We start from the raw sequence: 25,311 nt of genomic DNA on the forward strand, positions 1-25,311 counted from the left end.
GAATAGGCATAAAACAAGTACAATAAGTACAGTGTTGCTCAAGGGCATGTGAACCCCCCTGGAACAGTCAGTCCCCCAAACACCCCACACATCAATCCCCACCACATCCCCATCCAAGACACCCCCCCCGATAAAGCGTGCCATGACCGAAGGAAAACACAAACAGCCCGCGTGCCACTCACATCGCCATGCACGGTGACAGGGATGACACCCCCGTGGGCTGCTCCATCTCCACCGGTCCCGGCGACCTTGCCACCACGAGGATACCAGCGAACCCCACTCCCAAACTCCACGGAGGAATGACAGGCCACTGTGTCCTCAAGTACTCCGTCATCAACCGCAAAGCGCTACAGAGGGTTGTGAGGAAGGACAGCCCAGAACATCAGTGGATGTGAACTTCCCTCCATCTAGGATATACAACAGACGGGTGTCTCAGCAAGGCCCGCAAGATCATCAAAGACTCCAGCCACACACTGTTTCAGCTGATGCAGTCTGTCAAACGATTCTGCAGCCACAAAGCCCGAACCAGCAGGCTCCTGAACAGTTTCCCGCCAAGCAATCAGGCCCATGAACAAAGACCACTAACAGCCTGCTGCCTGCCCACACACCACTCGCACACCCACACGGACGTACACAACACACAACAGGTAAACAATCTACATGCACATTTACTGTGGCACACACATTGCACACACTACACCATTCTGTAATCACTGTACTGTATTTAGAGCTACTTCAACATTGTCTTCTGCTACTACTTCATACTATTTTAATGCTGGGATCTTTTTATCCTATTATATCCTATTCGTGTGTTCATATCTTATTGATGTTGCTGCTGCATGGCCAAGGAACCACAAACAAAATTGTAAAGCGCTTTGGATAAAAGCTGCTATATAAATGCACCATTTACCATTTATTTGTTTGCTGTAAAAAAAGGTATATACTGACCTGACCATAAAGAAGGTGAATCTGAAGTCACACAAGGAAGAAAGGAGTGTGTGAGAAGGACACTGTCTTCTCTTACGAGATGGAGTTTTGCCCCAGATTTACTGGACTAGGGACTGCATTTATATAGTGCTTTTATCCAAAGCGCTTTACAACTCATGCCTCACATTCACCCATTCACTCACACATTCACACACCGACAGCAGAGGCAACCATGCAAGGTGCCGACCTGCTCATCGGGAGCAGTTAGGGGAGTGTCTTGCTCAAGGACACTTCGACACACTGCCGGGAGGAGCCGGCATCTAACCGTGAACCGTCAGATTACCAGACGACTCTACCTCCTGAGCCACTGTCGCTTTTGTGGAAGGCTTATGTGTCATGCTAGCTAATGTGGCATGACACAATGTTAGTCTATATCAATATGTTCCTCACCCTGAATAACGTTAGTCTATATCAATATGTTCCTGTTACCTTGAGTAACGTTAGTCTATATCAATATGTTCCTCACCCTCTCTATATTCAGACAAAAATATCAATGTATTAGAGCGTAGAGAGACTTGAGACTTGACTTTGACTAGGGGCGGCTACGTGGTGCAGTGGGCAAGGCGCTCACCACGAATACTGGAGGCTGGGCTCAAACAGATCATCTCCCTGTTCGAGCCCAGCGCTCCACATTGCTTTCAGTTTAGCTGGTCGTCCGCACTAATACACATTGGCAGTATTAGGGGGAGGGAAACTGATGGGTGGGGATCGGGCGTTGTGGACAGCGACTCCTACAGGTCGGTTGGTGCGCCTGCGCAGTAGAATCAGGAAGCGACGGGGGCGGGGCCCCTCCAAAGCCCAGACCCCCGACGCTGAAAGATCGAGCCGCGCAGGTGGAAAGATGCGACTGCTGTTACCTCGAGTATCGGAGGGGACTCGTGCTATGTATGACTTAGTCCACATTGCAGCCGGCTTGTGGGAGGCATGAAACAGCGTTCAAAGACAGGGGAGGGTTAAATTGGATGATACGAAATTGGGATGGGAGAAAAAATTGAAAATGGGAGAAAAAGTGGATTAAAAAAAAGACTTGACTTGGACTTGTGACAAAAGACTTGAGACTTGACTTGGACTTGCGACCAAAGACTTGAGACTGAAATGGGCATTTAAACATCCTGTAAAAGCCCTCTATGGAGAATAGATCTATTGAATCAAATATGAACAGCACCCTTTTAATTGCTGGTTGTAACATCACACTGGTGCACCTGCTCCAGGCCTCTTAACATGGGTCCACAATAAAACCCCTTTAACACAAAGCTGATCCAGAAGCCAGGCAGCCTGGGTCAGAGTCACACATTGGTTTGTTTTTACATAATGAAAGTAAATTTTTTTGTATATCAAGTGTGTTAAAGTATATTTCTAACCAAGTCGAAACATTTTATATTTTACCATACTGAAGGTATATAAAGTGTGTTAAAAGTATATTCTATCCATACATACCTTTTTGAGGGTATATTTGCATGTATGTATTTTGAATACTTATGTGCCTTCATGTACTAATTCAAAGCACATATTTAGTATGATAGTCATTAATATGCTTTAAATGTAATCTTAAGTACAAACTTAAGTTATACTTTATTAAGTGTACTATTTTGGTAAGTATCATTTCAATATATTTAAGCACATCTTTTAACACACTTAAGTGGTTGAGTATACTTTCTGAATACATAGAAAATATACTAAAGTGGAAAAGATACTTAAATATATGTTTTACTTGGGCAGAGATGGTTAAAAAGGGGATTGGAACAATGGCCTGACTGCTATAGATGTTTCCTATCATGGTACATTAAGTTAATGGTGGAAAGCAGATGCTCATTAGTTGCGCTTAATAAACTCTGTCAACCTGCTGCTTCTTCAGTTTAAACACATGAATCATGTATATTGTTGTTTGCTTTGTTTTTCTATCGAAATGTGTTGGTCCTGTATGATGTAATCCTTTTTTATTAAATTGAGCCCAAAATAGTTCATTGAATCAAGTAAAGGTTTGATTTCTGTGTCTCTTGGTGCCCCCTAGTGGTATTTGAGTTGCATTGCATTGTAAAGTGCTCTTCTCTTCTCTCTTCTCAACCCTCTCTTCTCAACCCTCTCCTCTCTCCTCTCTGGCTCCTCACACCACTACTCTTCAGTCATGTCCTATGTTCTGGTTTTCAGGAGCTAAATTCCCCATCAAGTGGACGGCTCCGGAGGCTGCCCTGTACGGACGCTTCACCATCAAGTCAGACGTCTGGTCGTTTGGCATTTTGCTCACTGAGCTTGTCACCAAAGGCAGAGTGCCTTATCCAGGTGAGGGCTGGTCATGAGAGTGTGTGCAACCAGTCTGACACTGTTGACCACTAGGAGAAGAGATTAAGAGTCGTAATACTCATTGTCATTGTTTACATGTAACTCGGTTATAATACTCAGTCACTGTTTACATGTACAGTAACTCAGTCATAATACTCAGTCACTGTTTACATGTACAGTAACTCAGTCATAATACTCAGTCATTGTTTACATGTAACTCAGTCATCATAATACTCAGTCACTGTTTACATGTAACTCAGTCATAATACTCAGTCACTGTTTACATGTAACTCAGTCATAACACTCAGTCATTGTTTACATGTACAGTAACTCAGTCATAATACTCAGTCATTGTTTACATGTAACTCAGTCATCATAATACTCAGTCACTGTTTACATGTAACTCAGTCATAATACTCAGTCACTGTTTACAACACTCAGCAGACTCGGCAGCACTGTCTGCATGAATCACATTGCTTGCTTGATAGAGTTGAGTGTGGTTTAAAGTTGGTAGAGAGGACATCAGAAGACATATCAGACAGGCTTATCAGTCAATGTGATAGTCCAGAAAAAGTCAAACTGTCACCCAAACTGGTGCCTTAATCTTGTTTCTGTTATTCATCCACTTGAGCATAAACTCGTATGAAGCTGTTTTTGTCATAGTTTTGGCCCACTCCTTAATTCTGGAGATGTGGGTGTTTTCCACTGTCTAAATATGGTCCTAGCAGCCACCTACCATAATTACCGAAGATTCTCCACTAGATGTAGTGTATTTGACTTCTGTCCTCTCGAAGGCATACTCTTGGGAGATATTGGTAATTTCCAGAATTGTTCTGCAAAAGGCTTGGTGTGATGTACTGTTGCCTCCCTCCTCCAGGCATGGTGAACCGGGAGGTCCTGGAGCAGGTGGAGCGCGGGTACCGCATGCCCTGCCCCCACGGTTGCCCGGAGTCCCTCCACGACATCATGATGAAGATGTGCTGGAAGAAGGAGCCTGACGAGAGACCCACGTTCGAGTACATCCAGTCGTTCCTGGAGGACTATTTCACCGCCACAGAACCACAGTACCAGCCGGGAGATAACCTATAGTCCTAGAGCAGAGCCTGACCACCACTGTGCCGGGGGGGGGGGGTTGTTTTTGTTTGGAAGTCGGTGGTCAGTTGCACAAAACACTACTTTCTTTTTTACCAGTTTGTTCTTTTCAGTTCTGTTTTTTTTTTTGGTTTGTTGGTTGGTTTTCTGGTAAGCCTACTACAGGTAATAGTTGTGTTAATTTGTCTTTTTTATGTGAGTTTTATCACCATGTACAAAGGGATTTGATGTTGTTGTTGTTGAACTCTGATTAACACTAGTCATCAGCCTTTTACAGTGTGTGTTCGGTCAGGGGGAGGTCGGGGTTGGACTAGTAACGGACACGTTGGAGCAGGTTTGGGTTCAGTTTGGTTCAGTTAAATGTACAATCTGTAATGCCAGCAAACGGCAACCTCTAGGCTAAAGAGCCCTGCTCTTGGTATTGCGTTATTTTTTATTTTATATATATATTTTTTTTACTATCTTTTTTCCCCCTCCTCTTTTTCCGATTTTTCTCCCATCCCACTGTTAGTCGTTATGCCAATTCCCAACTCCCTTCCTGGTTGTTGCGCACCCCCCCTACTGTTGGTCCGGGAGGTCGGAGACTATCACATGCTATCCTCCGACACATGCGCAGCCAGCCGGCAGCCAGCCTGGCAGCTCAGATTCTCACTGGGAGAGTGTAACGTGTGGAAGGTCACACTACCTCCCTCCAGATCCTTCCTTCGCTGAGCAGGCGCCCCGACCGAACTGTAGGAGTATTTTTCTGTTTACAATGCCCAGGACCCACCCATCAGCTTTCCCACCCTCTAATACTGCCAATTGTATTAGTACGGACGACCAGCCAAACTGAAAACAATGTGGAGAGCTGGGATCGAACACGCGAACCCAGCGTCTCCAGCATTGGTGGTGAGTGCCTTGCCCACTGCACCTCCTGGCCGCCCCGGTATTGCGTTATTTAAAGAAATTTTGTTTTGGTTCGATGTGTACATTGGAGTTTAATAACAAAGGTTACAGTAGGTACTATAATAGTTATATTAATACTGGCAAAGCGTCTTGCTTCGCCTATTGGACTGCTCGTGACCCGCGGCGGCAGGGACCAAAGTCTGTTACAAAAACTTCCTAGAGAAATGGCCAGAATGGTCAGTTAAAACGCTGAGGCACGGGCATGCGATGCATTTCACAATGACTCTCCGTTCTCAGGGTTGAATCCTACTTTCCCTTCAGACACAAGGAGGAGTTTGTGTCCAAACAATAGGTGATTTCCATCGTCCAGCCAGAGGAGTCGATGAAGGGGGTCTTTATTGGTTCCCCAAAAAAAATGTGTCAGACCAATTCTAGACTCAATCAGCTGAGTGCAGTGAAGACGTTCAGAATGCTTAGACCATGTCCAGACTAAAACGATTTCGGTCCTATCAGGCAAAGTATTTGATCGTTTGCACCTTTCAGCCACACGGAACTGCGTTCTGGCAGCCTGAAGACGCTACTTTCTGATGCCAGCTCCCAGAGTGCGCAATTCTGAAGACGCCCCCCATTGCGTCACCATCTTTACAAGCGATATGCGTCTTCTCCTGAACCGATGACGCAATAGCCCACCTCTCCCTTACCCCGCGTGTGAAAACATCACAACAACAATGGCATGTACAGCTATTGAGCTTGATCGGGATTTTACAGCTTTACATATGCTGTTCTCTCTCTATCTGTCTGAAGCGGAGCGGGGCTCTGCTATGCTTACACACACTCCCGACCGAGTTGCGCACACATGCTCACACACGCGCTGTACTCTCTCTATCTGTCTGAAGCGGAGCGAGGCTCTGCTGTGCTTACACACACTCCCGACCGAGACGCACACACACATGCTCACACGCATCTCCCTTAATCTGCATGCAAACCCAAAAAAAAAAAAAAAACATGATACATGTCTTATATGTCCTGGCTAGAAGTGTTTATTCAACAACGGGAGTTATTATTAAACAACAATGGCATCAGAGTAGTTGCGTTCGTGTTACAGAAGCTATTGAGCTTGATCGGGAGGCTACTGTGATGCAATTAAGCATTACATCACGCGCAGGAGTGGTTTGTGAACAATAAACCATGCCTAGGGGTGGTCGTTAGGCCCGAGGCGCAGCCGAGGGTTGTTAGACCCCCCTAGGCATGGTTTATTGTTCACAAATCACGACTGCAAGTGGTGTAAAGCTTTTATACAACTGCCACATTCATCCAACCTTATTTCTATACAATAAACACACATTAAACGAAGATTTATTGAAAAAACCATCCGCCAGAAAAAGTTGTTCCCACAACTACAAAAAAGACAATTTGCCTCCATGTGGAAGCAGATCGGAAGTGCATCCAACCAACTAACACATCCAACTGTGTATTATTGGAATGATTGAGAGAAGTTGCCTCATGTGGAAGCAGCTTGAAGTGCATCCAACCAACTAACACGTCCAACTGTGTATTATTGGAATGATTGATTGAAAATTTTATTACCAGATGCAGAATGGGTACAATACAGTACGGCTCAATACACACAATTGTTAAGGGAATGCAGACCTACTTTCCATAGAACTTCATTCTTAGATGCTTCTATAGAAAGTAGGTAAAACAAATTAAAAAGTTTTCTTTGCCCTATAGGAAAAAAACTTTTTCTTCGCCCTATTTTTTTATTTATTTTTTTAAACCTACTGTAGAGGGCCTAAACTTAACCAGTTGGAAACCAAGCGTACAGTAATAAAATTAGCAATCAATCAACTCAATAGGCCATGCTCACTTAGAACAGCGCAGCACCCATCTCTCTCTCAGTCTGACTATCCCCCGCGTTGCAGACAGGAGTGTGTGTGTGTGTGTGTGGGGGGGGGGTGTGTGGCGGTGGGTGGAGACTAGAGCTAGCGCTGACAGTCAGAGAGAAGGAAAAAGAAATTGAAAAAAAAATGCAAATTAATCAATCAATCAAATCGCGATTTTTCTTTTGTTCTAGAATGACTCAAGACCCATCAATTACATCATCCAACATTGTTTAAAGGACTAACACATTCGCAGTGACAGAATCGCTTCATATTTAGTCGTTATGGCGCTATCAACATATCCATTTGTTGTCCGCGATCTTGTTTTCTCCCGGAGTGAGCCGGCGGAGTGATATGTGATTCGGTTGTGGGCGGGTCCTGAGCCCAGGACCGTGGATTGTTGCCAATAAAGACGTGTAAATGGACTGTTTCAGCCAATCAGAATCGAGAAATTTGCATGCCGTTGTATAATACACGATACTAACTAGAGATTAGAGTCACATAGCTGGCCTTTTTCTGAAAACCCAAGCACATATTGTTCCATAGCATACGCCTTCATTTGATCATGACAAATCCTCTCTTACCTTGACGATTAAAAAGCCTCCATAATTTAGTAAATAAAGCTCTAGCCAGCCAGCTAGCATTGATGCTATTCAAAATGTTATCCACATTAGCTAAATAGCTAACCAACTAAATACAATAGACAGTGGTATCCTGAGGTAACGTTAAATACAGACAACGTTTGCTAGTCGAAATTACTGGACACACACAGGGACAAGTTAAACATCAATCAATTAATTTATTCCAACAGGTAGTTTGAGCTGCATGTGAGCCGCAGTCTTTCTCTCCTCTCCTTTGGAAACTAATGTTACGTTAGCTCGAAAAGCACAGAACCGGCCGACACAAGTTAAGCTGCTAGCAACAGACACTATAACACTTCCGGTCGGGGGTTTTCAAAATAAAAGAGCGACGTCTAAAACAGGAAAGACATTTCTTTTGTAAATTTGTGGCACGCACTTATTATCTTGAGACGTTTTCGTTTTTATGGAAACCTTAAAACGAAATGAAAACGAAAAAGATCAAAATCGTTTTAGTCTGGACAAGGCCTTATTGAAGACCTATAGCGACCCCTCCCCTCCCCACTCAACCCCACCCATCCCCACTCAACTCCAACATGTAGACAAAGTGCGATACCAAGCGGGGCTCTTTTGCCTAGAGGTCACTGTTTGACCGCATTTACAGATTCTACTTTTAAAAGATGCTACGTGCAGGATTTTCTCTGTAAAATTATATATTTCTGTGAAATTTAATATGATTATGCATTCTAATGCAAGGGAAAAAAGGAAGACGGCTAAATGGAATGCTTCATCTTGGGAGTTATTAGGCTCTATTTGCATCAGAACTAAATCCTTTTTCTGTGGAATGTTAAATTATGATTCCGAGGCAGACGAGGGTTATTAAACATGCTGATGGAGAGCAGAGAGTCTATTCGCAGCAGCAGGGCTGTCAACACCGCTCACAGGCCATGGTGGTCAATTCAATGTGTTACTTAATTACATACCACAAATGAAGGCTGGGAGGTCTACCAAATATGAAGGTATACCATCATGGATGCATGCAAAGTTATGGATTATTACTATACAGTCATCCACAATATATACATATATATATGTATCATTTTAAGTATATTAAAAAAAAATGCAGATATATTAGTATAATATTGTGATATACTTGTCGTCTAACAGAGTTTTCTGCCATGATACTGTAATACAATTGAGTACTATGAATAGAATACAGCATTGATGGTCATAATCACTATTCTTTGAACAGTGATATATGTCGAGAAAATCCTTCACGGTTAACCTCATTTACATTTCGGTTGCAAAAATTTACAATTTTCATTTATTTTGTCTACTCAGTGGTTCCCAAACTGTGGTGCGTGCACCCCCTGTGGTTATTTTTTTAAACAATACAATTTCATAAAAATCTTAGTCAAACATTTAGTATTATGGATATTAAACATGCTGGCAGAGTACATGCATCCATGTTGTCGTGAACATTTTAATTAAATAAAGAAATTCCCTATCCATAGTCGCCGTGGGAAGAGATCAAATAAAAAATTTAATCTGTGCACGGAGACCAGCAACAATTTTTTCTAACAGAAACCCATTGGGGGGTGCGTCAGCTAGGTCGGGAGGTGATAGGGGGTGCACGTGCACGGCCAAAAAAGTTTGGGAACTCACTTCAGCGGCGTGGACCTAGACTGACACATGATCTGTAACACCACACACCTCCTCTGTTAAGCTCCTGCTGTTGATTTGAATGTGTTCATATCATGGACCCGGTTTCATCCCTTGATTTGAAGGTTTCCCCCCATGTCAGTCATTCAGCCAGAAACCCTGCAACACGGAATCCTTCTTTTTTTGTGGTAATATTTGCAACACAGAATCCTTTTCAACGACTATGAGCCCTGCTGACCTCTTACAGTACCTCCCATTGTGATCACTGCAGGTCAATGGTCAGGAACACAACACACCCACGTTAAACAAGAGACTAGAGGTCAAGGGTTAGGAACACAAACCCACGTTATACAGGGGACTATAGGTCAAGGGTCAGAAACGCAACAGAAACCCACGTTAAACGGGAGAGTAGAGGTCAAGGGTCAGACTCCACGGCTTATTGTCAATACAGAATAATCCAACTAATATCAAAACCACTATGTAACCAAGGAATCTGAAGCCGATCTAAGGTTGTTTTTTTGTTTTAGTTTCTTTTAATGCTTGTCATTTTTGCATGTGGAAAGAAATGGGAACAGATTCACCAAATGGTCCTAATAACCGAATTCAGGCAAGCTAAGATGAGATACCCTCTTCATGCTCAGTCTGTCTGGATGCTAACAAACATTTTTACATTGTTTTCTGTATGAATTCATCAGAACAGTATTATAATGTTAATAACATGTTGAATGATGACTGAGCCTTTAAATACATATTCTGTATCTTTTAAGGATATGTATCTTTTAAAGAGGACATATTATGTATCTTTTAAAGAAGACATATTATGTATCTTTCAAAGAATTGTATACGACTTCCTTGAATTTGTGGAACATTTTTGTAATTTTCTTTTTGCAGAAAGTAGTCTAAGTAGCGTCTAATTGTTATTATTTATTTCCGAGCACCCTTTCTTCCCCTGTTCTGAACAAGCCGTATGTTGTGGCTGTTTGGACCCAAATTGCACCACATTTTAAATGATTTTCTTCCTTGCCTCGTTGCCCCCCACACACACACACACACACACACACACACACACACACACACACACACACACACAAGAGTTAAAAAAAAGAAGAAAAAAAAACGTTTACAAACAGGGCAGTACATTAGGTAGGCAGTTCCTGGCTCCAAAAAGCACAGCTAACTGATTCATCAAAGCTAATGAATTGCTTGTGCCCCCCTTGTGTCACCACCAAGGGCAATACAAACTTGTTAAAGATCCCCTTCACTCAAAAACATGTTTTTGTACGGTTAATTCCTCTTGGAATTGAGAGGGAGAGCTTCTCTGTAACCTGAGCATCAGCAGAAATGTACTGACATGTGGGAGAATAATGTGTGTGCTGCAGACTTGGAATTCCTCGTTAATGTCAATGGGTGCTTATTGCCAATTAGCATATTCATAGAGCCTTGCATCTGAGGGTGAAGGTATAGAGATGCTGCTAAGCCATTTTCAGTAGTTTATTGAACGGTTTGGTGGAGAAAACATTTATACAAAGTATTCAATATAGAAAATGTTAAGGGTTTAAAGGAACACTCCAGCATTATGGGAAATGCGCTCACCATCTTCTCCAGAGTCAGACAAGAAGATTGATACCAATTTCCTCTTTGTGCGTTCAGTAGAAAGCTATCCGGTTGCAAGCTAGCCTAGTTTAGCACAAATTAATGGAAGCCGATACGGACCAGCTAGCCAAGCTGTTGGCCAAAAACACAGTTCCTGGTGTTTTAAGGTAGGCTAGTGGTCTGTATCCGCTTCCATTAATTTGTGCTAAGCTAGGCTAGCTTGCAGCCGTATAGCGCTCTACTGATCGTACCTTCTGGCCAGACAGCATGGAGTAGGCTACATATGTCTTCTCCCCCGCCTAAATAACATTTCAGACTGAAGCCAAATCCGTACAGAGATTAGGCTAAATCCATTTTCCATGGTATGTCCCCTTAGAAGGGCTTTGTACAAAGTTGTAAAATCCTCATTTTATAAAAATGATAAAGGAAAAGACCAAGGTGCCAAGATATGTTTGGTTGGAAAAGAGAAGAAAAATATGGTTAGATGCTAACCTGAAGAATTTGTACAATAAATTAAAAATGTAAAAAAAAGATTGTATACGTTTGTGTTGTTTCTCTACATAAGTACACCAAAGATAATTTTCGAATATAGAGTGGAAGTCCCTCCCCTTCCACTAACCACCATGGGACCCTATTTCAGAAATAATATGTATAGTACGGTGAGAGACAAATCATTTTGAATTAAAACACATGACGTTTTGTCAATTTAAATTAAAAGATAATTTTGCAAGTCAAGAAAGTTGATTGACGCGCAAGTTAGCTAACATTATTGATAGCTTTTGATGCTATAAAGTAATGTTAGCTAGCTGACAATTATACTTTTAAATTGTCAAACATGTCTAATTAATCATTCAAAACAAATAGTTTATTAGGACAAGTGCATGACAGTAAGGTTAGTTAGGGTTAGATTTTATTAAATTTTTTTCCTCACATGGAATGCACTTGATTGGACAAATGACACGCCGGTGCTCACGTTAGTGGCTGAATGTTATAGCACCTTTAAATCTTCCCAGCATGCCCCTGGACTGCCCTAGTTATGTCACGCCCCTCGCCTGTTATTTTTCTACAACGGAGTTCGGCGATTTGCGAATCTGATTGGCCAGTGTCATTTCTGGTCATCGTGGGACCGCAAGTTTCTACACTGGTTAGGCTTAGGCGCTTGTTCGAAGTCGGTTAAGGTTAGAGTTTGTCTTAGAGCATGGCGATAGAACGCCTGCCCTGATTCCGACGGTTAAGCTTAGGCACTCTTTCGAAGTTGGTTAAGGTTAGAGTTTGTCTCAGAGCATGGCGATAGAACGCCAGGTGCTTTGCAGGCTTTTCGACGCGGAAATGGGCAAAGACACAGCTCGTCACGCTATTGGGCGCACATGTCACATGACCAGAAACGTCAGTGGCCAATCAGATTTGCAAATCGCCGAACTCCATTGTAGAAAATATAGACGCCCGGTTTAAAAATAACACCCCTGCGAGACGCCTGTTATTTTTCTACAACGGAGTTTGGCGATTTGCGAATCTGATTGGCCAGTGTCATTTCTGGTCATGTGACATGTACGCCCAATCGTGGGACCGCAAGTTTCTACACTGGTTAGGCTTAGGCGCTCGTTCGAAGTCGGTTAAGGTTAGAGTTTGTCTTAGAGCATGGCGATAGAACGCCTGCCCTGATTCCGACGGTTAAGCTTAGGCACTCTTTCGAAGTTGGTTAAGGTTAGAGTTTGTCTTAGAGCATGGCGATAGAACGCCAGGTGCTTTGCAGGCTGTTCGACGCGGAAATGGGCAAAGACACAGCCCCGAATGTTTTCTGAAAAGCCCTGAATCTATTTTCCAAAACAAACAATTTTTTTTTTTTTTTTTTTTTTTTTTTTAATGAATCATTGTTACATGAAAATATGTTTGCACCAGATTTAGCAGAAGCTAATTTCCAAACCCGAAAAACCAGACTATCGAATTCTGGTCCGAAAGTCCGGACCAAACAGCCCCTGTGTGAAAGCGACCTCATCACAATCAACAAGTTGACAAAAACCTAATTCTTCCACCTTAGAAACATAGCTAAAGTACGGCCATTTATAAATCAAAAGGACGCTGAAAACCAGATCCATGCCTTTATCTCAAGCCGACTCGACTACTGTAATGCACTCCTTACTGGCCTCCCGAAAAAATACGATAACTATTTTATTGCAATGCACTATTGCATTATTTTATTATATTTTACTAACTATTTTATTGCACTGCACTATTTTACTTTGTATCAGTGATAATCAAACCGCAAACAAAGACTCATATTAACACTTTCAGCACCAGATGACGCTGTTTACTGTTACTGTTGAAAGGCCAGCGCCTTTTAACATGGGGATACGTGGCTGTGTTTGCAGGCCTAAAGCTATATTATATATTATAGCTATGGATCTAATAATATAGTCGATTGTCATTGAGTTTCTTCCGGTCAAGATGCAAAAAACAGATAATTTTTCCATCCATACATTTCCGTTTTATACCGTCGTGAATATGAGTGTAGTTTCAGGGTGGTCTGGTGTCATTTCCAAAATGACAGACACCAAGCCACATCGTTTCAAATGGAGTGCAATAGCGGCCGCAAGGTGTTAGGAGGCGGTATTGGACTTTTGAGATCTCAGACCCATCCCCAGTGATAACACAGGCTGCCGGCATGTCTTTATGAATGGAAATATCGAATAAAAGAAACAACGATGAAAACCCGACTATACTCTGGTTTTCGGGGGTCCTGGCGCTCAACGTTCGGCGAGTTAACCCTAGATCTTAGATCCTAATATGAAAAACGATGTGATTTAATGTTCTATGTCTTACCTTGACTTTGTCTATTTTACTGCTATCTATTTTATGCTTTGTCTGCACTTTATGCATTGCTCTTGATCTGCCAATGTTGTGCTCATTTTATGCCTGTCTTTTTGTACTGCTGTAAAGCACTTTGAGCTGCAATTCTTGTATGAAAGGTGCTATACAAACAGTGTATTATTATTATTATTATTATTATTATTATTATTATTATTATTATTATTATAGTTTGCTTCATTAATTAAAGGGTGTGAATTTAATTGTTCTCTAGTGCCTTTTGTCCGCTTTAAGGTGGTGGTATAAGTTAAAGGTTGTGGTGTCGAAGTTAAAAAAATCCTGGGCTAAGCCCCGGATCTCCTACAATCCTAAATCCGCCCCTGCTCGTCACGCTATTGGGCGCACATGTCACATGACCAGAAACGTCAGTGGCCAATCAGATTCGCAAATCGCCGAACTCCGTTGTAGAAAATATAGACGCGAGACCTCAGAGGCGTTATTTTTAAACCTAGGCCGACGCCTGTTTCTACACTGGTTAAGCTTAGGCACTCTTTCGAAGTTGGTTACGGTTAGAGTTTGTCTTAGAGCAGGGCGATAGAACACCAGCTCTGATTCCAAACTCTAACCTTAACCAACTTCGAAAGAGTCGCCTAAGCTTAACCAGTGATAAACTACGCATTAGGTAGTTTGCTGCTGTTAGACCCGGAAATGGGCAAAGACACAGCTCGTCACGCGATTGGGCAAACATGTCAGTGGCCAATCAGAGAGCGTCAGTCAGTGGCCAATCAGAGAGCGTCTCCGCAAAATGCGGCTAGGTTTAAAAATAACGCCCCTCAGAGACAGGGGAGCCCCATAAATGTCATTTTTGCACCACGGCCCCCTAATGGTATAATCTGGCCATGTCGACAGCCCTGCCGTAGATCATCAAAAGTGATATCAGTTTAGACTTCGCCTTCTGCTATTCCCATACTGACACTGTTGACCATCTGTTCTGGAAATGTATAAATACCTGTAAATTGTGGCAAGATATTTATAGATTTATCTAGATATTATTATTTGTAATTTTGAGTTTTTATTGTAAAATGTTGGGTTCAACACAGGGATCAACACAATGTATGATTCATTGTGTAAATTTGCTGAACGTCACTTTCATGTTTTTCAGAAATAAATGGAGCTATATATTATTAATATGAATACAATAACTTCAGCAAAATGCTATTAATAAAGTTTTCAATCAATCAATGTTTTCATGTTGTTTATTTTTTATTTATCTTGACTCCTGGCATGTTTTGTGTTTCTTTTTTTATTTGTTAGTTTGTCTTTTTATTTCTATGTGTGTATGTTTAATTTGTTTATCTATATAATTGTTTAAATGGAATTGTTATTCTATATTTGTATTGCATTGTTCAAAATAATTGAAAAAATGCAAGATATCCTCATACAACTGGAAGAAAAAGCTGTGAGAAAATGAGACTCTTCTGGTTGTTTTCCGGTGGACCAGCAGCCAGGGAAAGAGGCGGAGTCTCTTATCACTAGCAGTTTCTGCTTTATCAGGAATGCCCATTTGAACATTGTAAATAAAAAAATTATGTTCTCAATCTAATGTAAAATCTAGCATAGTTTAATTAACCTCGTTGTCTGTAAATCGTCCAAATACCCAAAATACAACAAAAATCCCTTTTTTAAAAAGATCCGCTGAATGACATTACGAGTTCTAAGACCATAAACAGGTAAATATATTATTGCTCAATCAAATAAGCCTCCCCCTGCCCACGCGGGATGCGTCTATATTAATCCCAGCCTAAGAGTGCAAGAGCGCTTCCGCATTCTTCCCCATTCGCCGGTAAGCAATGCGCATTTCCTTTTCCTTCGCCCAGGTGCTCGCCGCGCACGCGCATGAGGTCCTCACTTGGTTCAGACCCCCATTCAACACGGTTAATCACAGATGCCAGAACGCGCCATATTAAAGCCTTTGGTTCATATTGGTGAACTAGAGCATGCATTGAACTGCTTGGCAGTGGTGGAACGAGCAACAGGTCCTCGTTTGGATAATATGTAAAGTACAGTTGACAGCTGCGTTGTGTTAACGTTACAATGTACAGGGAAATAACCCTCAGCTCGGAACTAGGCAAAATCTGCATATGGCTCGCTGATAACAAACTATCATTACACATGGGCAAAACAGAGTCCATTCTCTTCGGTTCAAATAACAAACTCAGCAAGACCGACGGCTTCTCAGTTGCAGTGGGTGACAATATTGTCACAAGGAAAGACGAAATTACTTACCTGGGTTCCATCCTAGAGGCAAATTTTTCCTGTGACGAGATGGCATCCAATGTAATAAAAAAAGTCAACCAACGAACTAGATTCTTGTACCGGATCTCCTCTCTAGTAAACAAGAATACCCTGAAGACTCTGGCAGGAGCACTCATTCAAGGGTACTATGACTATGCATGCACCTCATGGTACCAAAGCACCTCAAAGGCGCTTAAAACAAAATTACAAACATCACAAAACAAACTGGTCAGACTACTACTTGACCTGAACCCCAGAACCCACCTCACCCCTGCCCACTTTGACAACCTAGGATGGCTTAGAGTAGACGACAGAGTACAGCAACTTGCAATGGGCCTGGTCTACAAGATACACTATACGACCGGGGTGCCCATGTACATGTCAAAATACTTCCCAAAGGTCAGTGAATACCACAACCACTACACCAGAGGAAGCTCAACAAATCATGTTAAACCCAGATTCGGCTCAAACAAGGGACTAAACACGTTTCGCAATTATGCCACAACAATGTGGAACGCATTGCCCAAAACCCCCACCACCTCCTAATAGACAGTCTCCTCTACTCCCCACCGCATGTATATATTCCCTCCCCACCGTATGTATATTTCTCTCCCACCCACCCACCCCCTCCTAATGTACAGTCCCCTCCCCATCATATGTATATACTCTGTCAGGATCTAGGGGTAACAGTACTGTATATTTGAATACCGTTTATGTCACAAATGTATCAGTACTAAATACCTATATGTCCCTATGCCATAAATGTCATGTATGTTGTGTATGTCATAAATGTCTATATGAATTGAAAATGGGGGACCCTGATGGAAACAAGACAAACGTCTTTCTCAGGTCTGCATCCCCTTAACAATTGTATGTATTGAGCCGTACTGTATTGTACCCATTCTGCAATCTGTTAAATAAAGTTTTCATTCATTCATTCATTCATTCATTCATTCATGGTGTGTTATGGCGTTATGTGGTCCTCGTTTGGATAATATGTAAAGTACAGTTGACAGCTGCGTTGTGTTGATTGATTGATTGATTGAAAACTTTATTAACAGATTGCAGAATGGGTACAGTACAGTACAGCTCAATACATACAATTGTTAAGGGGATGCAGACCAGAGAAAGACTTTCGTCTTGTTTACATCAGGGTCCCCCATTTTCAATTCATCGTAACATATATGACATACATGACATACAGATAGACAGTACTGCTACATCTATATATTTATGACATACCATATTTGTAAATACAGTACTGTTTGTGATACAAAGAGAGCCCAGAAAAAAAAAAGTATATACATTTGCCGTAGAAACTGTACATTGGATTGGGTAGGTGGGGGGGGGGGTCTGTACATTGGAGGTGGTTGGGTGGGTGGGGGTTGGGTAGGAGTGGGGGGGGGGGGTTGGGTAGGAGGGGTGGGGGGGGACACTGTACAAACAAAACTGTACATTGGAATATTGACAAGACCATGGTAATTTACTGTACATTGGAGGGGGTTGTGTTATTAATTGATTGATTGATTGATTGATTGATTGAAAACTTTATTAACAGATTGTAGAATGGGTACAATACAGTACAGCTCAATACACACAATTGTTAAGGGGATGCAGACCAGAGAAAGACTTTCGTCTTGTTTACATCAGGGTCCCCCATTTTCAATTCATCAGGACATATATGACATACATGACATACAGATAGTCAGTACTGCTACATCTATACATTTATGACATAACAGATTTGCAAATACAGTACTGTTTGTGATACAGAAGGAGTCAAGAAAAGGGAGTATATACATTTGACGTAGAAACTGTACATTGGAGGAGGTTGTGTGGGGGGGGGTTGGGTACATTGGGATATTGACAACCATACTGGGTAATTTACATTGGAGGTGGTTGGGGGGGGGGGGCCGGGGGGCACACTGTATAAACAAGTAATACTGTACATTGAGGGGGGGGGGGGAGGAGACACTGTACAAACAAACAAAATTGTACATTGAACTATTGACAAAACCATACTAGGTAAATGACTGTACATTGGAGGGGGTTGGGTTAGGATATTTACAGGGGCCAGTGTTGAATTGCAGTCTCCCGTAGGTGTCCCTTGAGAGAGGTTTTGAAAGTGGGTAGTGATCCACATTCCTTTACAGCTTTGGGTAGGGCGTTCCACATTGATGTGGCATAATTGCGAAACGTGTTTAGTCCCTTATTTGAGCCGAATCTGGGTTTAACATGATTTGTGGAGCTCCCTCTGGTGTTGTGATCGTGGTATTCACTGACCTTTGGGAAGTATTTTGACATGTACATGGGTACCTTGGTCGTGTAGTGTATCTTGTAGACCAGGCCCATTGCAAGTTGTTGTACTCTGTCGTCTACTCTAAGCCATCCTAGGTTGTCAAAGTGGGCAGGGGTGAGGTGGGTTCTAGGAGTAAGGTCAAGCAGTAGTCTGACCAGTTTGTTTTGAGATGTTTGTAATTTTGTTTTTAGCGCCTTTGAGGTGCTTTGGTACCATGAGGTGCAAGCATAGTCGTAGTACCCCTGAATGAGTGCTCCTGCCAGAGTCTTCAGGGTGTTCTTGTTTACCAGAGAGGAGATCCGGTACAAGAATCGAGTTCGTTGGTTGACTTTTTTTATTACATTGGATGCCATTTTGTCACAGGAGAGATTAGCCTCTAGGATGGAACCCAGGTAGGTAATTTCATCTTTCCTTGTGACAATATTGTCACCCATTGTAACTGAGAAGCCGTCGGTCTTGCTGAGTTTGTTATTTGAACCGAAGAGAATGGACTCTGTTTTGCCCATGTGTAATGATAGTTTGTTATCAGCGAGCCATATGCAGATTCTGCCTAGTTCCGAGCTGAGGGTTTTTTCAACCTGTAACTTGTTCTTGTCAGAGACCAGCAGGGCTGAGTCGTCCGCAAACAGGAACAAGTTGCAGTCACAAGCTGACGACATGTCATTTGCATAAATTAGGAACAGTAGCGGTCCTAGTATGCTTCCTTGTGGAACACCACAGCTCACTGTGAGGGGGGGGGATAGGGTACCGTTTACCTCCACCATCTGTTCCCTCCCCTCAAGGTAGGATTGCATCCAGCTCACTGATAGACTATCAAAACCAATTGCTTTTAGCTTGTCAATCAGAATGGAGTGATTGACCGTGTCAAAGGCCTTTTGTAGGTCCAGCATGACCATGCCGCAGTATTTGCCTGCGTCCACCTCTTGTTTGATGTGGTCATTCAAATAGAGAAGGCATGTGTCAGTGGAGTGGGATGTTCTGAAGCCAGATTGGAATTCGTAGATTAGATTTTTTTCCGCTAGGTACTTTTCGACCTGTTCGTAGACAATTTTTTCCATGACTTTCGAGATGGAGGTGAGAATAGAAACAGGGCGGTAGTTGCCTGGGTCTAATTTGCTGCCCTTTTTGTGCAGAGGGGTCACCCTCGCAATTTTGAAGTCCTTGGGGACGTGTCCCTGTTTTATGGAGAGGTTTATTATGTGTGTGATGATTGGGGTGATGGCGGCTGCTGAGTCTCTGGAGGGGATGTTGTCATGGCCAGTGGCCTTGTTAGGTTGGAGGGCGCTCAGTTTATTGAGTACCTCATCTGTTGTTACCATTTCCAGCTTGAAGTCGTCCTTGCGGACCCCTAGGTTTTTGTAGTAAGCTACTATGTGTTCTACCCCATAAAGCCCTGAGTGGGAGGGTAGTTTGTTTACCAGTGTTGTGGCTATGTTTGTGAAGAAAATGTTTAAGTAATTGGCTACATCCAGCTTGTCTGTGATGAGCGTGTTGTCCGTTTTTATGTTTATGTTTGAGAATCTGGTTTTAAGTTTTTTACTGCATCCTAGTTGATTCCGTTGTTAACGTTGCAATGTACAGGGAAATAACGTTATGGCGTTGCGAGTGAATCTGGTCCGCGTCGTGATAAATGTATTCCGTTTCATTTCGGCGTCTGAGCGGCGAAAAAGAAAATGCGCATTTGGAGGGCGTTACGGGGCCAATCAGGGCAAAATGCGGAAGCGCTCTTGCACTCTTCTCTTCGGCTGGGATTAATATAGACGCTAGCGGCGGGATGCGGCGTGAATATTAAAGGCAACCAACTTGTGTTCAGCTGTAGGGTGAGATAAAACTGGGAACGAGGTTAGGGTAGCAGTGACGTATGTGTTTACATCGGGTGATACTCGTTGGTCACCTGCCAGCGGGTTACTTCCTAGTTGACATAAGACACACTGCTTTCGTGCAAAAATGGTTCAGAAAATTACTAAACTGACGGTTAGAGATGTGAGATTTCCAACGTCTTTGGAGCAACACGGTTCAGATGCGATGGTAAGAAACCTATGCACGTGTGGACACATTGTAGCCATAATATGCACGTTTTGTTTTCTGACGACAAGACGTCTGTACTGGTTCTGCAACTTTCTACAGCATACAGATCCAGACTATTCAGCTGCATATGTTGTTATTGAAACTGAACGAGGCTCGAGAGGCTACGGTCTGACATTCACTGTGGGAAGAGGCACTGAGATTGGTAAGATAGTTAATTACTCAGTTATGCAACCTGCTAAGCCTTTTATATTATTTAAAAAAAAATGCCTGTTGGGCACATTTGTACCATTTAGCGCCACCTTGTGGTAATATCCTTTAATGCAGTGCCATAACAATCCATTTATTTAGATGATTGATTGATTGATTGAAAACTTTATTAACAGATTGCAGAATGGGTACAATACAGTACAGCTCAATACACACAATTGTTAAGGGGATGCAGACCAGAGAAAGACTTTCGTCTTGTTTCCACCAGGGTCCCCCATTTTCAATTCATCAGGACATATATGACATACATGACATACAGATAGTCAGTACTGCTACATCTATACATTTATGACATACCAGATTTGCAAATACAGTACTGTTTGTGATACAGAAGGAGTCAAGAAAAGGGAGTATATACATTTGACGTAGAAACTGTACATTGGAGGAGGTTGGGTGGGGGGGGGTTGGGTACACTGGGATATTGACAACCATACTGGGTAATTTACATTGGAGGTGGTTGGGGGGGGGGGGGGGCACACTGTATAAGCAAGCAAAACTGTACATTGAGGGGGGGGAGACTCTGTACAAACAAACAAAATTGTACATTGGACTATTGACAAAACCATACTAGGTAAATGACTGTACATTGGAGGGGGTTGGGTTAGTTAGTTAGTACAATATAACGAAAGTAAGTTGGCGTATAACCAGAGTGCAAGGTAACCATATACACTGTAACAAGTGATTCAATGGAATGCATATTATTATTATGTACATTGATCCAAGTATAATACACTGGTAACCAGAGTGCAAGGTAACAACACTGTAACAAGTGATTAAATGGAATATATATATATGCATGTACAGTATTTATTATGTACATTGATACAAGTATAATACACAGGTAATGGTGCATCCATTTGATGCATCCATCCAGGGACGAATTCCCAATGATAGGTTACTGCATCATGCATGTGAGTGAGTCAGATGATGGCTGTCATGGTTGTCTGGTCTTGATGACAGTGGTCTGCGCGGTGGAGGCGCTGTCCGGACTCGTCTTGGGGAAGACCTTAGAGGAGATTGTGGGTGACTTCCGTGGATTCTACCGCCTCCTGACCAGCGATGGCCAGATGCGATGGGTCAGTGCACATACATACACAATACATACACGCACACACACATTCATACACATACATACACACACATACACACACACACACATACACATACACATACATGATACACATACATACACACACACTAGCAGTGACATGACGTAACCTCGAAGTAGAGGCCTCTCACAGAATATTTAGAATGCCCATTTGTCCTCCATGTTGGAAGAAACGGCGGTTTGATTTGATTTGAATGTCACAATGGAACAATAATATGCTTTTCAAGTGTTGTGGCTACTCTACCGACTGCACATACATTTTGCATTTTCTTTTAAGTGGTTACTAACGGTTACTGAAATGAAGAAGAGAAAACTACTATGCACTTTGCTACTAAGGAATCTACCTTGCCTATATTACTCTACTATGCTAATAGTCTATACTACTATGCACTTAAAAATTAAGACTGTAGCACTCAAGTTCAACACTGTTTGACGAACAATCTTACTTACCCTTAGCTGCCAGAGTTGTAACCTTCCTGCTGACTTGTAAGTCGCTTTGGATAAAAGCATAGGCTAAATCACTAAATGTAAATGTACACGCAGCCATGTTGGAAGAAAGATAACTACACAAAACATTCTGTGCAAGGCCTCTATTATAAGGTTCTACCCACAGCCTTCTCTTCGACTTCTGGGGGCCCTCTGATTGATTAGCTGACAGACCTCCACTGTCAGGATAGCGGTGGCATATATGATCCAAACGGAGACTCCTTTACTGCTCCTGAATTCTTTCAGCTGAGTATGAAGAGAATATTTGTGTCTCCTTCTCTGAAAACAGATCGGTCCAGAGAAAGGAGTGATCCAGTTGGCCACTGCTGCAGTCCTGAATGCCATCTGGGACCTCTGGGCCAGAGAGGAGGGCAAGGTGGGACGACATTTTACTTGAGGAGACAGGCTTCAATAGATGAAGCAGAATTGCAAAATGACTCATAATCATAATATAGCATGACTCATAATCAGAATAATCAGAATATACTATGACTCATAATCATAATATAGCATAACTCATAATATAGCATGACTCATAATCATAATATAATAATAATAATAATAAATAAAATTTCTATAGCGCCTTTCAGGAAACCCAAGGTCGCTTCACAATCAAGAGGGCTAGGGAAAGGGGGGCAATAAGGGAAAAAATGGGGGGGGGGGGGGGGGGGTGAGGGCAGGTAAGGGATAATGAACCTAATCTAATCAACTAACTAATGGGGAAAGCCTTGGTGAAAAGGTGTGTTTTGAGAGCAGTTTTGAAGGTGTCCAGGGTTGGGGCATTGCGGATTTCAGGGGGGAGAGAGTTCCAGAGGGTAGGGGACACCACGCTGAAGGCTCTGTCACCGAAAGTCCGCAACCTGGTGCAAGGGATGGAGAGGAGACCCAGATCAGAGGATCGTAGGTTCCGGGATGGAGTGTGCTGGTGGAGGGCATTATAGCATACCGGTAACTCATAATCATAATAGCATGACTCAATCCTAATATAGTATGACTCATAATCAGAATGTAGCATGACTCATAATCATAATATAGCATGACTCATAATCATAATATAGCATAACTCATAATCATAATAATAGCATGACTCATAATCATAATATAGCATGACTCATAATCATAATGTGTAGCATGACTCATAATCATCTATACTTGTTTTACTCCAGCCGCTGTGGAAACTGCTTGTTGACATGGTGAGTTTCAGAGTTTTATTGATGACTCAAGTGTTTATACAGTTTTCACTGAAGTAGGTTCACAAGATTAACTCAGGAACACGCCAACATTATGGGAAATTAGCTTATCATCTTCTCCAGAGTCAGACAAGAATATTTATTTGTTTATTGCATCATACATGATTTTATTCATTCTTCTCATTTACCTACATTTTTTGTATGCTTATCTTTTAAGGGTAAAAATTGCACATTGCACTAAATAAATTGTAATGGAAACTGGGTGGGACTAGACCAGACAATCACGGTGTAGTTTGTTTTATAAAATTCACATTTTGTTATGCCATGAAAAATAAGAAAATAATTCTCATAATATTTTAGCCACATCACCCTGTCCTTTTAGGGTAACATTTCCCGTGTTCTTTCTGTGTGACTGTCTCAGGATCCAAAGAAGATCATCTCTTGTATTGACTTCAGATACATCACTGATGCTCTGACAGAGCAGGAAGCTCTAGGTAATGTATGGTCCTGTAGCTCAGTAGACCTCTGACGGAGCAGGAAGCTCTACTACTCTTAAAGGCCAACCTTCACGTTGTATTTTTGTTCAATAAACAATGTGGACTAGGCCAACGGTGACTTTCATGAAGAAGGGAAAAAAAAGTATTGAAATTGACCCAGTTTTAGCGTTTTTAACAAACATTTTGTCTGCCCAACACAATCACCACGCACGTGGATATTTTAATCAATGGTTCATAACGTGCGTGTGTAATCGAAATGATCTCGTCACAACAGGTGCAGGGCACCAGGGGGCTCACCAGGGGGCGCTGAGAGTCACACACAGCTAGTGGCAGGCACTGCAGGCAGAGAGCCTTGCTACCATAGATATATGCTTGCTACTACTAGCCGAATGAAAATGTATCTGTTTCACCTAACACTATTGCTCCGTGATTATAGCCATCCATCTCTAAAGCTAACCACTATTTGTAAAAGCCACAACCACGTTACCATATTTGTAATAATGTAAATCATTGTGTCGTTGTACACATATTGTGTTTATAACGTTAGTAGCTAACATAGCTTAGCTTGGTAGCTATTGTGCTAACAACATATCCCGACATCCGGCTCGCTGGCCGGCATGAACGGCCGACCCAAAATGGTTCTCTCCTCTCTGTACACCCCGTCCCCACGGGTGCCCTGCCGGGGGGCCCATGGACGCAACGGCGGCGGCAGCCGTAGGGTGCTCGAGCCCGTAAAGGCTAGTGGTACACGATAGCTATGAGCTAACTAGCGCTGCGGGCTCGGGCGCCCTGCGGCCGCCGCTGTTGTCGCGTCCACAAGCTCCTCCGCGGGACACCCGCGGGGACGGGGGCACACAAAGAGGAGAGAACCACCCGCAGGGACGGCGGGCTATAGGCTAACGTCAGTGTAGTGGTCCCGACTGTAGCAGGGACGGCGGAGCTATAGGCTAACTGTGATGCACCGAGTGGGCCACCATTGATCTATGACTCGGACGGACATAAGGCATACGTTTCCTGAAGTGACGTCACGGCCGTGCTAGCGTCTGATAAGCTTTTAGATTCGGCTCATTAATATGCACCTGTTGTGACGTCGGCCTTTGATAAGCTTTTTTGATTCGCGCGTGCATGTTATTCGTGCGTGGACCTTTTTAATTCTTTCAGAGTGGCATTTCCGGTGTCAAATGGAAAAAAAATAAATAATGAAATTATATACCAATGATGTAAACTATTATTATTATTATTATTATTATTATTATTATTATAAAATAAATGTAATATCTGTTCATCTATATATATATATGTATCTGGTCTGCATCCCCTTAACAATTGTGTGTATTGAGTTGTACTGTACTGTACCCATTCTGCAATCTGTTAATTAA

The 25,311-nt window shown here is 42.4% G+C and overlaps 2 protein-coding genes across 4 annotated transcripts in view; both read left to right on the plus strand.

The window, feature by feature from the left end:
- The window catches only part of LOC311235811 (tyrosine-protein kinase yes-like), a gene marked incomplete at its 3' end in the record, with an annotated part of 114,205 nt that extends 109,849 nt beyond the window's left edge, over positions 1-4,356 (plus strand). Inside the window, exons 11-12 of the mRNA XM_084323311.1 lie at positions 3,136-3,267; positions 4,145-4,356. Of these exons, the coding sequence (XP_084179437.1) occupies positions 3,136-3,267; positions 4,145-4,356 (344 nt within the window). The remainder of the gene's footprint in view (positions 1-3,135; positions 3,268-4,144) is intronic.
- Positions 4,357-20,247: 15,891 nt separating this feature from the next.
- Positions 20,248-25,311, plus strand: part of enosf1 (enolase superfamily member 1) — a 36,986-nt gene continuing 31,922 nt past the window's right edge. For 2 of the 3 annotated variants that reach the window (XM_084322356.1, XM_084322357.1), the window contains exons 1-6: positions 20,249-20,384; positions 20,484-20,586; positions 21,612-21,727; positions 22,535-22,621; positions 23,412-23,438; positions 23,857-23,929. In XM_084322356.1, coding sequence (XP_084178482.1) covers positions 20,304-20,384; positions 20,484-20,586; positions 21,612-21,727; positions 22,535-22,621; positions 23,412-23,438; positions 23,857-23,929 — 487 coding nt within the window. In that variant the 5' untranslated portion in view covers positions 20,249-20,303. Of the gene's footprint in view, positions 20,385-20,483; positions 20,587-21,611; positions 21,728-22,534; positions 22,622-23,411; positions 23,439-23,856; positions 23,930-25,311 lie in introns of all 3 variants that reach the window. The other variant, XM_084322358.1, reaches the window with a different exon arrangement.

The sequence above is a fragment of the Notolepis coatsorum genome (assembly GCF_963971535.1).
Source record: "Notolepis coatsorum genome assembly, chromosome: 10".
Lineage (NCBI taxonomy): Eukaryota > Metazoa > Chordata > Actinopteri > Aulopiformes > Paralepididae > Notolepis > Notolepis coatsorum.